This window comes from Terrapene carolina, unplaced genomic scaffold (assembly GCF_002925995.2).
Source record: "Terrapene carolina triunguis isolate 2854851 unplaced genomic scaffold, T_m_triunguis-2.0 Scaffold714, whole genome shotgun sequence".
In the NCBI taxonomy this organism is placed as follows: domain Eukaryota; kingdom Metazoa; phylum Chordata; order Testudines; family Emydidae; genus Terrapene; species Terrapene triunguis.
The window spans coordinates 22,215,406-22,231,048 of record NW_020665065.1 but is presented as its reverse complement, the minus strand read 5'-3'; the positions used below and the strand labels follow the sequence as shown (position 1 = coordinate 22,231,048).

General features: G+C 48.5%; 1 protein-coding gene across 1 annotated transcript in view; it reads right to left on the bottom strand.

The window, feature by feature from the left end:
* EIF4G3 (eukaryotic translation initiation factor 4 gamma 3) overlaps nt 1-15,643 on the bottom strand; it is a 399,442-nt gene that overhangs the window by 37,186 nt on the left and 346,613 nt on the right. Inside the window, exons 27-28 of the mRNA XM_026659916.2 lie at nt 8,924-9,038; nt 6,800-7,023 (exon numbers count right to left, since the gene is read on the bottom strand). Coding sequence (XP_026515701.1) covers nt 6,800-7,023; nt 8,924-9,038 — 339 coding nt within the window. The remainder of the gene's footprint in view (nt 1-6,799; nt 7,024-8,923; nt 9,039-15,643) is intronic.

Below are 15,643 nucleotides of genomic sequence, written 5' to 3'. Positions count from 1 at the left end.
CTCCTGAACTGCTTGTTTGCCCAGCCCCTGCACCAGAGGGCCTGGGCTCCTTAACTGCTTACCTGCCCAGCCCCTGCATCAGAGGGCCTGGGCTCCTTAACTGTTGTTTGCTCAGCCCCTGCACCAGAGGGTCTGAGCCCTGAACTAACTGGTTGTTTGTTCCATGAGTAGTGAGTCGGTGTGGCTCCCCTCCTGCCCAGGAGGGTCGAGCCCCGGCATGAACCTTTTACAGTCCTGCTTTGAGCAGTGGGTTGGACTAGATGACCTCCTGAGGTCCTTTCCAACCCTGATATTCTATGATTCTATGAATTGACAGCAAGAGCATTAGGATGTAGGTGGAAAAGGCAATTATACAGATAATTGGTTCCCAGTTACTTTGCAGACATATAAAATGGTTACTAACCTTTCGTAACAGTTGTTCTTTGAGATGTGTTGCTCATGTCCATTCCATGTTAGGTGTGTGCATGCCACATGTACTGTTGCTGGAGATTTTTCCCTCAGTGAGGTCCATTGGAACGGCTCTTGCACTCTCTGGAGCTACGTGCTTATGCACTGATATGAGGGGTGCCACCGACTCCGCATCCTCTCAGTTCCTTGCTGGTTAACTCTGACAGAGGGGTAGGAGGGTGGGTCATGGAATGGACATGAGCAACACAACTCGAAGAACAACAGTTACAAAAGGTTAGTAACCATTTTTTCTTTGAGTGCTTGCTCATGTCCATTCCATGTTAGGTGACTCAAGGAAGTGGGCTTGGAGTTAATGGACATATTGACTACAACACTGCTCTTCTGAAACTGGTATAATCTCAGGCCTCTTGGGTGATGGTGTAGTGAGACATGAAGGTATGCACCGGCGGCCAGGTTGCGGCTCTACAGATGTTCTGGATTGGGACCTGTGCGAGGAATGCTGCTGACGAAGCCTGGGCTCTTGTAGAATGAGCGGCTAAGATGGCCGGAGACGGGATATTTGCCTGCTCATAGAAAGCTCGAATACAGGCAGTTATCCAGGACGAGATCCTTTGGGTTGATGAAGAGTTGCGTGAATTTGTGGGTTTAGTCCTCTCAGTATAAAAGGCGAGGGCCAGCCTAACGTCTAACAATGAAGCTGTCGTTCCTCAGAGTTTTTGTGAGGTTTCAGGAAGAAGACTGTTAGGAAAATGACCTGGTTGTTATGGAATTGTGACACCACCTTTGGTAGGAAGGCCTGATGGGGGTGCAGTTGGACCTTGTCCTTGCAGAAAAACACTGCGTAAGGTGGGACTGAAATAAGGGCTTTGATCTCAGAGACCCTTCTGGACGAGGTGATTGCCACCAGGAAGGTCACCTTCCAGGAGAGAAATGTCAGGGAGCATGATGCTAACGGCTTGAAGGGGGGACCCATGAGCTTCAACAGAACCAGGTTTAAGTCCCATTGGGGAGGTCAGCTCATGTATCTGAGGGCAGAGTCTTCCCAGCCCCTTGAGAAACCGGACCGTCACCTCATTGGAGAACACTGACCTGCTGTTCACTGGAGTGTGGAAGACTGATATGGCTACCAAATGCACTTTAATAGATGAGAGGGCCAGGCCGGCTGTTTTAGGTGGAGCAAGTAGTCCAAGATAGACTGAAGGGAAGATTGAGATGGAGTGAGAGCACATTCAGAAGCAACAAAAGAAACACTTCCACTTGGCCAAGTAGGCAAGCCTGGTGGAAGGCTTTCTACTGCCGAGCAAGATCTGCTGAACCTGTTCCAAGCAGGCCTGTTCTTTAGGGTTCAGCCATGCAGCATTCATGCAGTGAGGTGACGTTTGGGTGAAGTAACTGGCCGTGGTCTTCTGAAACCAGGTCCAGACAGAGTGGGAGCAAGAGTGGAGCTGCCACCGAGAGATCCAGGAGCATGCCGAACCAATGCTGGTGCAGCCATGATGGTGCTATCAGAATAACTCTTGCCTTGTCTTGTTTGATTTTTAGGAGGACCTTGTGAACCAAGAGGATTGGGGGAAAGGTGTACAGGAGGTGGTTTATCCACAAGGGTAGGAAGGTGTTGGAAAGGGAGCCTGGGTTGTGTCTGCACAGTAAACAAAACTGATGGCATTTCCTTTTCTGCCTGGTGGTGAACAGGTCCACCTGGGGAGGCCCCCATCTTTGGAAGATGAATCTGGTAATCTGTGGGTGAAGGACCACTCGTGGTGGGAGGAGAAGGATCTGCTGAGGTGCTCCGTCAATATATTCCTGGATCTTGGCAGATGTGATGTCTCGAGATGGAGTGCTTCGCGCAGAAGTCCCACAGACAGATGGCCTCTTGACCCAAGGCCAAAGATCAAGCCCCGCCCTGCTTGTTGATATAAAATATGGCTGCAATACTGTCTGTCAGGACTTGCACCACATCACCTGAGATCTGTGGGAGGAACACTTGGCATGTTAAGCATACCTCCCTGAGCAACCTGATGTTTATGTACAGGGAGAATTCTTCTTGGGACCAGAGGCCCTGACTCCTGACATTGTTAAGGTGGGCACCCCACCCTAGGTCCGACATGTCTGAGATTAAGGTTAGGGGTAACAAAGGGCACCCTCATCATCACTGATCTTGGGTCTTTCCACCAGTTTAGGGAGGCAAGGACCAGGGAGGGACCATGAGCACTGAGTCCAAGTGGTGTCTGCTCAGGGAGTAAACTGATGCTAGCCACATCTGGAGGGGCCTGAGGCACAGCCTTGCATGCTGAACCACATAAGTACAAGCCACCATGTGACCCAGAAGCTTGAGGCACATCCAAGCTGTCCTGATTGGGTGGGCCATGACCTTGGATATCAGGTCTGACATGGTCTGGAATTGGGTAGAGTTGAGCACTGTCCCAATAAATTCTATTCTCTGAACCAGGACAGGAGTTGACTTCTGCTCATTTATCAGCAGGCCCAGAGCTCTGAAGGTGGGGCTTCCGATAGGCCAAAGGGGAGGGCAGTCAATTGGTAGTTGTTTTGACCCACTACTAACCTGAGAAATCTTATGTGGCCACGGAAGATAGAACTGTGAAAGTATGTGTCCTTTAAGACCTGGGCAGTGTATCAGTCTCCTGGATCCAGGGAGGGAATGATGGAGGCCAGGGAGACCATGGAAAACCTTAGTTTATTGAGATATCTGTTGAGGCGATGCAGGTCCAAGATGGGCAGGGTCCCCTTTGTCCTTTGGGATTAGGAAATACCAGGAGTAAAACCCCTTCCCTCTCAAGTCTTGAGGAACTTCCTCCATGGCCCACATACGTAGGAGGGATTGCACCTCCTAGACAAGGATTTGCTTGTGAAAAGGTTCCCTGAGGAGGGAGGGGATGGGGGTGGAAGGGAAGTGCTCAGGACCCAATGGTCTGATGTTATGAATGACCATGCCGGGCTGAAGGGTAACAGATGGTCCAAAAATAAAAAGGGAGGTGAATCTGAAATGGTGACTGATACAGCACCCTCAGGTGCACCTTCAAAAGGCCTGCATGGGCCTGCCAGAGTATCTCTGAGATCCCGACTTGAAGGCTGACGTAGACGGAAGTGGTTGGCGCCATTTATAACCTCTCCCTTTTCTTTTGTAGGGCTTCTGTCTTGGAGGCCCTAAGAACTGAGGAGGCTACTGGGGCCTGAAGTGCTTCCTGGAAGCTGACGAGCAGAGGCCTAAGGAGCACACAGTGGCCCTCGAGTCCTTCAGGCCATGCAGTCTTATGTCCGTCTGCACTGAGAAAAGAGAGGAGTCTTAAAAGAGGAGTTCCTGGATGGATTGTTGGACCTTGTGAGGAAGGCTAGAGAATTGGAACCAAGAACAGTGCCTCGTGGTGACCTTGGAGGCCATTGTCCTGGCTGGCGAGTCGGCAGTGTTCAGAGTCGCCAGGAGAGAGGTCCTGGCTACATTCTTAACCTCTTCCAAGAGGGCTTTGAGCTCTTGCTTTGACTCTTGAGGCAGGGAGTCATTGAATTTAGTCAGGGGGTCCCACGGATTAAAATCATATCTCCCCAGCAAAGCTTACTGGTTGGAGATACAGTAACTCTTCACTTAATGTTGTAGTTATGTTCCTGAAAAATGTGACTTTATGCGAAACAATGTTAAGCAAATCCAATTTTCCCATAAGGATTAATGTAAAGGGGGGGGGAGGGGGGAAGAGAAGAGGTTAGATTCTGGGGAAATTTTTTTTTTGCCAGACAAAAGACATTTTATACATATACAATACAAGTTTTAAACAATTTTAAACAAACAGTTTAATATTGTACACAGCAATGAATGATTGTGAAGCTTGGTTGAGGTGGTGGAGTAAGAGGGTGGAATATTTCCCAGGGAATGCCTTGCTGCTAAATGATGAACTAGCACTCGGCTGAGCCCTCAAGGGTTAAAACGCTGTTAATGCAGCCTCACACTCTAGAGGGCAGCATAGGGGAGGGATAGCTCAGTGGTTTGAGCATTGGCCTACTAAACCCAGGGTTGTGAGTTCAATCCTGGAGGGGGCCATTTAGGGGTCAAGGGCAAAAATCTGTCTGGGGATTGGTCCTGCTTTGAGCAGGGGGTTGGACTTCCCTTCCAACCCTGATATTCTATGATCTATGACTGAGGCAAGAAGGCGGAAACACAATAGATGCAGGGCAGTAGCTGCAAACACTTCCCTGCAAAAACTGAACATGATGATGAGCCCACACTATCTAGCTGGAGCGCACCACTCCCTCCTCCTGACAGCACATGCACGGGTGCAAAGGTGCTGACTTTCCAAAGTGCTGGGGGGTGAGTGCATGAGTGTGAGAGAGAGACGTGCATTGCCCCTTTAAGTACGCTGACCCCACTTCAAGTACATTGCCCTTTTAAGCTGATCAGCCTGTTCAGACAGAAAACAACAGCTTCCAGCAAGCTCCCTCCTTTCTGTCCCTGAGCCCTGTCCCCCTCCTTCACTTTGTGGAGAGGGAATACGGAGCGGGGGGCAGGAGCAGGGGGGACATCCTGATATTAGCACCCCTCTCCCCCAGCAAGCAGGAAGCTCCTGGGAGCAGCTCCAAGACAGAGGGCAGGGCAGGAGCAGCATGGCAGTGGGAGGAGGGCCACCTGAACTGCTGCTGGGCAGCTGCTGAGCCACACACCTTATAGGGAATTTAGGGGAGCTGATGGGGGGGGGGGGGCTGCCGGCTCCTCCTGGTTCTAATCCCCACAAGGAGGGGCTGTTCTTCCAGAGAATCCTGCAAGGAGTAGACAAAGCAGGCAACTGCCAAACGATGTTATAAGGGAGCACTGCGCAACTTTAAACGAGCTTGTTCACTAATAGATCAGCAACGTAACAATGAAACAACCTTAACCGGGACAACGTTAAGTCAGGAGTTACTGTATGTAGTTAAGGCTACCTGTCTAATAAACGTTTCTTCCAAACAGGTCTAGTCTCTTAGCAGCTTTTTGTTTCAGGGTAGCACTCGACTGACCCTGCCTGTCCTTTTTGTTTGTTGCAGATACCACCAGGGACACTGGGCGGGGGGGAGGGATCGGGAAGCTGGGATCAGGGAAGGTTTGCCCCTAGAAGGAGCTGAGAGGCCTGGAGCCGGGAAGGCGCCTGACGCTCCTTGTTCCCTCCTGCTTCCAGATGCTGGAGCTGACAGGCATTCCATTGGGGTTGGCAGGACTGGCAGGTCCGTAGCCAGCTGGAAAGCCTCTGGGCTCAATGACATTGTCAGACCACTGGCACCATGGTGGCTTTCTGGTGTCGGCAGAGGGTCCTGCACAGGACTCAAAGCCCTGGGCGGAGTCGATGGTGCCAACATGAGCCCAGAAGCAGAAGAGTGGCCCAGCACGGGTCTCACTATGCTTTCTTCCCCTCGCTTATCTCTCTTCTGCACCAGTGAGCGCCCTCTGTTGGTGTTCTGCTTCTTGTGCTTCTTCCTTGGTACCAGAGAATTGGTGAACGGTGCTGGGAAGAGCTCAGTGACGGGGGAGCGCTTCGCACCGACACCCAAGTATGCAGCGCTGAATCGGAGCGGCTTGGTTCTGAGACTGGTCTGAGGACAGCTTCGATGAGAGTCTTCAGCCTGATGTCTCTGTCCTTTTTAGTGAGGGGTCTGAAGTCCCAACAGATCTGGCACTTGTTCCTCATGTGGGTTTTCCCCAAGCACTTCAAGCAGCTGGAGTGAGAGTCACTTACGGACATAGGTTTACCACAGGCGGCACAAGGCTTGAAGCATGCCGGGCCCTTGGGGCAAAGTTGTCTTTCAACGATAGGAACTAACTATATACACTACCACTACTTGTAAAAACTATATACACAAAACTATATAACTATGATAACTATGAACCAAGAAGGAGTCCAAAAACCACTGGGAAGAAGCCTTGCTGCAACAAGAAGGGTCATTCCAAGAAATGTCATGGGCAGTAAGAAGGAACTGAGAGAGTGTGGGGACGGCAGTGCCCCTTACACTGGTGCATAAGCGTGTGGCTCCAGAGGGCGCCAGAGTTGGCCTAAGGGATACCACTAAGGGAAAAATCTCCGGCAATGGTGCAGGCACACACCTACATGGAATGGACATAAGCAAGCACTTAAGTAAAAATACAGTTTCTTCTTCATGTGAAACCAAAAGGCTGTTGGTGAGCAAAGATGACAATAAGAAGAGAAATGTGTAAATCAGCTGAGTTATAAACCTTTGGAAAAGGGGGTTCAGCTACAAAAACTCTACTGTGAGTTACTGTGGGGAAAAAATCCACAATGACACACAGAGAACCGTCACTTATATTGATAAATTCTCCCTTAAACATTTCTGCACATTCCCCTGTATTAATGAGCTCCAGAAGTGCTTACCCAGCACTCATGGAGGAGTCTCTCACCTATTTCCTTGGCTTTGTTCCTGTCTGTCTCTGTGATGTTTCTCTCCATATCCATGCCACCTGTTAGCTGTTTCACTGTCTCTAGCATCTCTCGCCGTTGTTCTTCTTGTGCCTGATTGTCTAGCAGCAGCTCTTTATTGCTGCTACCCCGCAGGAAGGTGTTTGGACGGGTGACTGAAGATGGAAGTGGTTTGTCATTCTTCTCTCTGCCTGTGCTCCCACGACTAGAAAGTGAAAAAACATTCACATGGAAGGCTCTTATCCTCTTACTGCTAAAAATTAACACTGGACACATTTCCCATAACATTATAAAAACTGCTGGGTAGTTGTCTCTTATACAGTCTATTGGTTACAGAAAGATATTTTTAATACAGTTCAACTGTACAGACTGTGGTCAAAATGCAGCCTGTGGATCCCCTCACCTTTAAAACTGTGGTGTGGCCCTCAGATGCTTGATCCAAGTGATGAATGCATACATACATACATGCACACAGGGGAGGGAGAGGGAGAGCATGTGTGTCATAGTGCACATCTGAAACAAAACACCCCGAGGATATACCTCACCTCTGTAGGTTTAAAATAAAGGGAACTTTAATGTTAAAGTAATGGCACCATTTCACTGTGAAGTTGGCTGACTGGTATATTCTTTACCTATACATATATTGAAATATAATTTCAAAATAGCAAAATGCTAACACTGGGATTTCTCACGGAGAAGTCCTAAGAATTATGTTAACATTTTTATTAATTATTTGGAAAAAGGAAGATTATATTGATGTGGAAAAATCCCAGATCAGACAAAATTATTTACGACAGTCAAGATTAGAGAAGACTGTGGGGAACTTCAGAGGGACTTAGGTGAATGGACAGCCTGATGGCAGATGAAATTCATTGTTGACAAATGTGAAGTTACGCACATTGGAATGAATAACTGGTCAACTTTACATTAAGGGTACATTAAGGTAAACAGTTTATAATAAGTTAATAAATAATTAATAAATGCTATATGCACGTTACAGATATGAGTAGTATGTTTTATAGCTAGTTATAAACATAATGGTAGAAAGTGTTATACGTAAGCAACCTACAGACGTGCTGGACTCTATAACCTTCTACAAAAATTAACCATTTAAAAAACCTATCTTAATAATCTATTAACCCTTCATAAACTATTGTAAAAGCTTTGTTAACCGGCATATTGGGGGATGAGGGATGCCAGTAAGTCAAAAATTCTGGTTAACTAAGAGGGAGGAAGTTCGAGTACAGGAGGGGGCTCAGGGCTGGGGGTTGGGATGTGGGAGGGGTTTCAGGGTGCCGGATCTGGGCAGCACTCACCTCGGGCGGCTCCCCACAAGTGGCGACATGTCTGGAGAGGCACGGCCAGGCAGCTCTGCGTGCTGCCTCTGCCTGCAGGCACCACCCCCGCAGCTCTGATTGGCCAAGATCAATGCTCCTAGGCGGAGGCGTGGCCAGGTGGCTCTGCACGCTGCCTCTGCACGCCGGCACCACCCCCTCAGCTCCCATTGGCCACAGTCCCCGGCCAATGGGAGCTGCAGAACCAGTGCTCGGGCAGGGGCAGCGCACGGAGCCCCTGTGGCCATTCCTCCGCCTAGGAGCACTGACTGCGGCCAATGGGAGCTGCGGGGGCGGTGCCTGTGGGCGGAAGTAGCATGCAGTGCTGCTTGGCCACGCCTCTCCAGACATGTCGCTGCTTGCGGGGAGCCGCCCAAGGTGAGTGCCACCAGGATCCGGCACCCCAAAACCCCTCCTACACCCCAACCCCGAGTCCCCTCCCACACCAAAACTCCCTCCCAGAGCCCGTGCCCCGCACCGCGTCTCGAAATGCTGGTTTATAGAGCTTTCCAGTTTGTAAAATGCTGGAGAACACAGCTTTCCCTGTATTTATAAATGCACCCTTAACATAAAGTGTGACCTTTGGAACAAATGATACATATAGATGGTTCTAAATTAATTGTAACCACTCAGGAAAAAAGACCTGGGCATCACTGAGAGACAGCTCAATGACCACCTTTTCTCTATGTGCGGTGGCAATAAAAGTAGCAAATAAATGTTAGGATGCATAAATATTGGAATGACAAATACTACTGGCTGACTGAATCTTACCTAGTTAAGGCCCTCCGAGAGTCTAACTCTGAAGATACAGAAGAAGACACAGACGACACTGGGAGCTGCAGTGCAGAAAATCTGTTCAAACTAGTGGCACTCGGTCGTAAGGACTCTGCAAGAGATTGCAAAAGAAGATGTAGGGAACAGTGATAACATTGGATTATTAAGGAAACAGTGCCACAAAATAATGTAAACAATCTTCCATTACTCCAGAGTTGATAGTATGGAAAACCTGTGGAAAAGGGCTGGCTTGACTCCATTTTATTCTTGCTTTTCATTATTATCATGGCATGCAGGGCTCATTCCTAACTTAATGATTTTTTCTGACTCCTAACATTGAATGCATGCCTGATTCTCTTTCTTGGCTGGATTATCACAATGCTTTATTTACTGGATAAGGTGGGGTGCACAGATCTATTGGGATCCATAGGATGTATCCTGCATTCCACTCCATTAGCATTCCTGGATGGAAACTCTGGAAAACCAGAGAACTGCTAAGAGTTTTGAGGGTTAATTCTCAGCCAGAGTTCAGATGCAGATCAAGGAGGCACTATTAGCGGGGTGATAATTAAATGCACCTGAGCCTATTCAGACAGAATATATATATATATATTCACCCACAGTGAATACTCAAAGGGCGTACACATCTTAAAGAACTCCAGTTACTATAATGTAAGTAATCTTCCTTGTCCTGCTGCCTTCTGCCCATGCAACTGCAAAGCAGTAAACACAGAAAGAATACTATTAAGCAAGATGGATTGCACCTCTTTTGAGCAAGTTCACTCTGAGCCTGTTGCCCTACCAAAACTCAGGCTGTGAGCTGGAAGAAAGGTGAGATGGGATGGTTGGTGTTGCCCCCAATTTTGAGAGAGTAATGTGGTAAACGATTGCAGGTGAATGCATCTGTAGGTGGTCATCTGCAGGGTCACTGCAGTAAACCAAAACAGATGGGGCCACCAGCTACCATGGTGCTATTAGAATTACCATCACTCTATATTTTCTGGAGAACACATGGTCTGAGGGGAATGGGAGGGAAGGTATACATTAATGGTTCTGACCATGGGAATAGGAAGGCAACCTGTGTGGAGTCCAGACTGTGGCTGTTGCAAAAGCAATAAACTTGGCATTTCTTGTCTTGGGCGTCAAAGAGGCTGAGCCTATCTGCCAGGGAATTCGTAACTCCTAGAAGATGTACTGTGGAGAGAGTGATGCTGAGCTGGGTGCATCAGTTTCATAGCTGTACCACTTCCGTGGATAGTGGTGTGGACCTTGCTCCACCTTGCTTGTTTATATAATAAACAGTGGACATGCTGTCTGACCTGATATGTACTCCAGTGGAACAGCTGATGGATAGGACAAACCTCGCAGACAAACGTAGCTATAGCAGGTTAATGTGAAATGTGGACTCTTGTGGGGTCCATGAGCCTTGGGCTATGTGGTCATCCAGGTGTACTCCCCAAGTCAGGAGAAATGCATCAGGAATGAGTGTCATTGTGGAAGGAGAGTGAGCAAAAGGGATCCCTACACATGTTGTTCCTCTTTTCCCACTAGGTGAGACAGGCTCGAACTGGAAGTGGGGAGACCTTCTTTTCGAAGGAGTCCTTATTCGAAATATAGGCTGATTTTAACCAAGTCTGAAGACTTGGCAGGTGCCACCTGGTGAATGGGGTCACATAATGCACATTGCCACCTGCCCTCAAAGGTAGAAACCTGTCCTGTGATCAGTATATTTTGGTCATGATTGAATCCAGGGCTGCTCCAATACATTCTATAGTCCATGTAGGTGTTAAAGTGGACTTTCCTGGATTTATTTGAAATTCCAAGGACTGGCACAAGTTCAGGTCACTGCCATCTGTACTTCTTGGTAGGACTGATCCTTGAGAAGCCAGTCAACTAGGTAGGGAAATATGTAATAGATAAGTGGGTTCCTATCACTTCTATGGATTTCGTTAATATCCTTGGTGCATCTGATAGCCCAAAGGGAAGTAAATACTTTGAACTGTAAGTGGGACATGCCCATCATAAAGTGCAGAAATATCCTGAGGTTTGGGTGAATATTGGAGTGGAAACATTAGCCTGACAGCGGCAAACCAGTCATGTTCATTCAGCAATGAGATTATGGCAGCCAACATAACCTTCCTGAATCTTATATTATGGATGAAGATGTTCAACTGTCTGAAGTCCAGGATTGGCCTCCAACCCCATCTTCTTTAGAAACAGGAAGTACCTGGAGAAAAAATTCTTTCCACAGTATTTGAAAGGTATAGGCTCTATGGCTCCTAGCTGGATCAAGGAGTTTTTTCCCTGTTTTGAGAATGCTCTCATGAGGGGTCCCTGAAAAGGGAAGGGAGTTTGAGAGGTGGGGTTGACTGGAACTTGATGGTATAAGCCAGTAGAAATAATGTCCAGAATCAATCTGTTAAGTCTGCCATCATGGAAGGAAATGGGCTAGGTGACCGCCAAACGGGGGTGAAGGTGGTACAAAAACAACTGGTTGACAGCTCTCGAGCAATTCATCAAAATGCCTTTGTAGAGGGCTGATGAGTCTGGGGAAGATGGTGACCATACAAAACTTGGGCTTGTGAATGAACCAATTGAGACGATGACACTGGTTCAAGATTGGTCTCCATCCACCTTTCATCTTGCGTACAAGGAAATATGTGAAATAGAATCCTATGGCCTGGTAAGTAATTGGAATGGGTTCTACTGCTACCATTTGAAGAAGAGAGTCCATCTCTAGGGCGAGGATACTGTTTGGCCCTCTCATCAATTAAAGTCCACCTGGCAGCCATCTCAGCCTTCCACTCTCCTGTTCAAGGTAGATCAGTCTTCTCCCATGGCATGACAGTCAGGTTCCTAAAAGGTCTGGAGTGTCTTTATCGCCAAGGGTTACAATAAGGCCAATTCATAGGCCATAGACCCTGCAGCCAGACGCCCGCCAGCGGGCCGGTACGACAGCCTGGCACCGGGGCGGAACGGTGTCCCCAGGCTGGACCTTGAAATCCCCTTCCGAGTCCGAGGAGTACTCCCTCTGGGACCAATGGTGCGCCGGTGCCTCCTGCTCTCAGCTATGGCATCGAGGGGAGCGAGATTCATAGAATCATAGAATATCGGGGTTGGAAGGGATCTCCTGAGGTCATCTAGACCAACCCCCTGCTCAAAGCAGGACCAATCCCCAACTAAATCATCCCAGCCAGGGCTTTGTCAAGCCTGACCTTAAAAACCTCTAAGGAAGGAGATTCCACCACCTCCCTAGGTAGCCCATTCCAGTGCTTCACCACCCTCCCAGTGAAAAAGTTTTTCCTAATATCCAACGTAAACCTCCCCCACTACAACTTGAGACCATTACTCCTTGTTCTGTCATTTGGTACCACTGAGAACAGTCTAGATCCATCCTCTTTGGAACCCCCTTTCAGGTAGTTGAAAGCAGCTATCAAATCCCCCCTCATTCTACTCTTCCGCAGACTAAATAATCCCAGTTCCCTCAGCCTCTCCTCATAAGTCATTTACTCCAGCCCCCTAATAATTTTTGTTGCCCTCCGCTGGACTCTTTCCAATTTTTCCACATCCTTCTTGTAGTGTGGGGCCCAAAACTGGACATTGGTGCCGAGGAGCCGAGTCTTGTTGCTGTCGCAGTGACCAGAGTCTAGTCACCAGTGAGGTGTGCCGGGATAGGGGCAGAGGCGGTGGGGATTGGGAGCAGGTTGCCGGGGCTCGGTGCTGTGATGCCGAACAGTGTCATGAAGAGGTCCCTCGGTACTGTGATGACCATGACTGGCTTCGGGGGGTACTGCATCTATCCCTTGGAGCAGGAGACCGGAATGTGCTACCGGAGACCATGAACTCCACACTGATGACCGCGGGTGTGGAACCAGAGACCGGGCTCGAAGACTGGTGAGGCTCTGGTGAGTGACGACCCCGAATTAGCCACTGGGGAGGCCCCATCTGTGGCTTGCCCTTAGGGGGAGGGGCCTTTTATGGTTCTGTCTCTCATGGTGAGGGCGGTACTGGTAGGGCCTTTAAGTCTTTGGCCATTTGAAAAGCCTCTGAAATCGATGGCAGCATGAGGTTTCTGGGGCCCTTACAACTCCCGGGAGTAGGAGGAGGCTCTCGTATTGGACTTGGAGCCCTGGCCAGAGAGGCTGCACCCTGCAGTCCCGGTGCAGATGGGTGGCTCATCACGGGTCCTGTGCCCATTGCAACTTTCCTGGACTTTTCCTGGGATGGAGATCGGCCACGTTCATGCTGTTTGCTGCTAGTGTGCGGATCGCTGATTGACATGTGTTTGTGGCAAACTGCACAGCTTGAAACCAGAGGACTGGAGCATGCCCCGTCCCAGGGACAAGTCCCTGAGGGGACCACTAACTAAACTAAACTAATGTAATAACTACTTAAAACACTATATAACAACTATCTAAACAGAAAACACAGCAAAAACTCTTGAAGCACTTTGCAAAATGCAAAGAAGAGGCATTCCAGAGACTGTCACAGGTGGTAAGAAGGAATTGAGAGGGTGCAGGGCCGATGGCGCCTAATATATCTGTGCATGAGAGCGGAGCTCCAGGGAGCACCAGAGCCAGCCCTATCGATACTGCTGACACAAAAATCTCTGGCAGCCGTGCACATGGGCGCGCACACACCTAGCATGGAATCAACATGAGCAACCACTCGAAGAAGAACTGGCGGATTCAGCAGTCTGTGCGACTTCTTTTGTTTGTGAGCCTTGGAATGAACCGCTTCTCCATGGCTGGAACTTGTGGAAAGTGCATTGTCTTTCTTAGGCCTGGAGGAAGACTTACTGCCATGCTTATGTGCATGCTTCTGTGCCTCACGACCAAGCTCTGGCAAGGGTACGTAATACTGGTACTGGCAGTACTGGCCTGGGTCTCCGTGGTAGGAGGCGAGCTCCTGGATTTCTCAGGCTGGCATACAGGGGAGGTTCCCCAGCCTGGGTTCGACTGTGGCCTCATGGTGACCTCTATGAGGTGCTTCTGGAGCCAGAGAGCTCGGTCTTTCTGGATATGGCTTGGGAAGGATGAAATGTGGGCTTCTCCCAAACAGTAAATGCAGTGTTGGTGCTCCTTGCTGTCCGAGAAAGAGCATGGGCAGATGCACATATCTTGAACCCCAGCATCTTCAGCGTAATCCAGTAGCCAGATATGGGTTCTGGAGTGGGTGTAGGTGATGGTGGGGGTGCGGGTGGAGGGAATGGTAAAAATGGCATCCCCAAGTCCTTAAAATCTTAAACTACTACTAATATTAAAACTACAAAAAATTAACTATGTACAATACTAAAAAGTGTTTTTTTTAAAGTGCGTCACAGAGAGATGAGTGGAGAGTAGAAGCTCTGACCCAGACCATGCAGCATTAAGAAGGAACTGAGGGCGTGGTCAGTCCACTTTGCTCTTTGTTGCCTCAGATGAAACCATGAGGTAGAGCAAGGGCACATGTGTGGACCAACAGACACTACTACTTTCAAATTCTTTGGCTCTGGATGCATGGTGCACGTGTATAACCCTCAATGGAATACAACCGGGACCATCACTCAAAGAAGAAACTGACAATCTTGTTTAACACTTGCAGTGAATCCGTACAATTTTAAGAATGTCCACTCCAAACTGTTGGCAGACTTAAGTACAAAGGTATACTCCAATTCATACTTTGCATTCTCTTTTAGATTTATCCATGCTGCTCTTTTCTCTTGCATTTACATTTTACACAGCCTGAATCTTTGCTCAGATACCGCAGTATCTATTTGGCTATTTAGTCCAAAAATTTTGTTACTGCAGAGTTAAGGTTTCCCAGTGGTACCTTGTCCCTCAAGAATGTGGAGAGTGGCTAAACTTAAACCTCTGAAAACCAGGAATTACAAAGATAAGGTTCATGCTACCCCACAGAGCAACCTGGAGCTGTCAATAGTCACGGAGGATAGTTCAGTAATGTTGGTGGCATATGTAATAGCCACGAAGGACTAAGAAAACATGCCAATTATTGTGTTGTGTATCACAGATTTGAATGACATTTACCTGCATGCACTCCAGCTGTATTCACTGCATTAGGTGCAGCTGTGCTGAATGGTGGAGGGATTAGTTACTGCAAGTTAGCAGGAGAGGTGCATGTTTACCACCAAGGATCTGCCGACTTCTGTAGTTTGTTTCAGTAGCACTTCACAGGGGTCTTCTAATGGGGAGTTGGTGGCATACATGACTTTGGTCTCAAGGCTTAGTGAGAGGTAAATGAAAGCAATGTCTCAGAAAGCTCAGTGTTTGAGTATAGACTAGGTGTATGTAGCTCCTATTTGCTATGCCTAACTTAAACCCGAGTTTTACCTCAGCAAAGGAAGGTGTTAGACTTTGTCCTACAATGCTCATCTGCAGCATTCCCAGAATGTTTTGTAGCATCTGCCAGGGTAGAGTATTAGTACGTGTGTTATTATGTTAGTATGTGTGTTGGGGCATTGGTCAAAGAGAGGAGAGTTAAGGCTGTGTCACAGGAGTGGCAAATATATAATCCTGTATTTCCTGGTTTTCAGACGTCTAAGTTCAGCCACTCTCTACATCAGGCGCAGGCAAACTTTTTGGCCTGAGGGCCGCATCGGGTTTCAGAAATTGTATGGAGGGACGGTTAGGGGAGACTGTGCCTCCCCAAACAGCCAGGCGTGGCCCAGCCCCTGCCCCCTATCTGACCCCCCCGTTTCTCCCCCCCAACGGCCTCCCC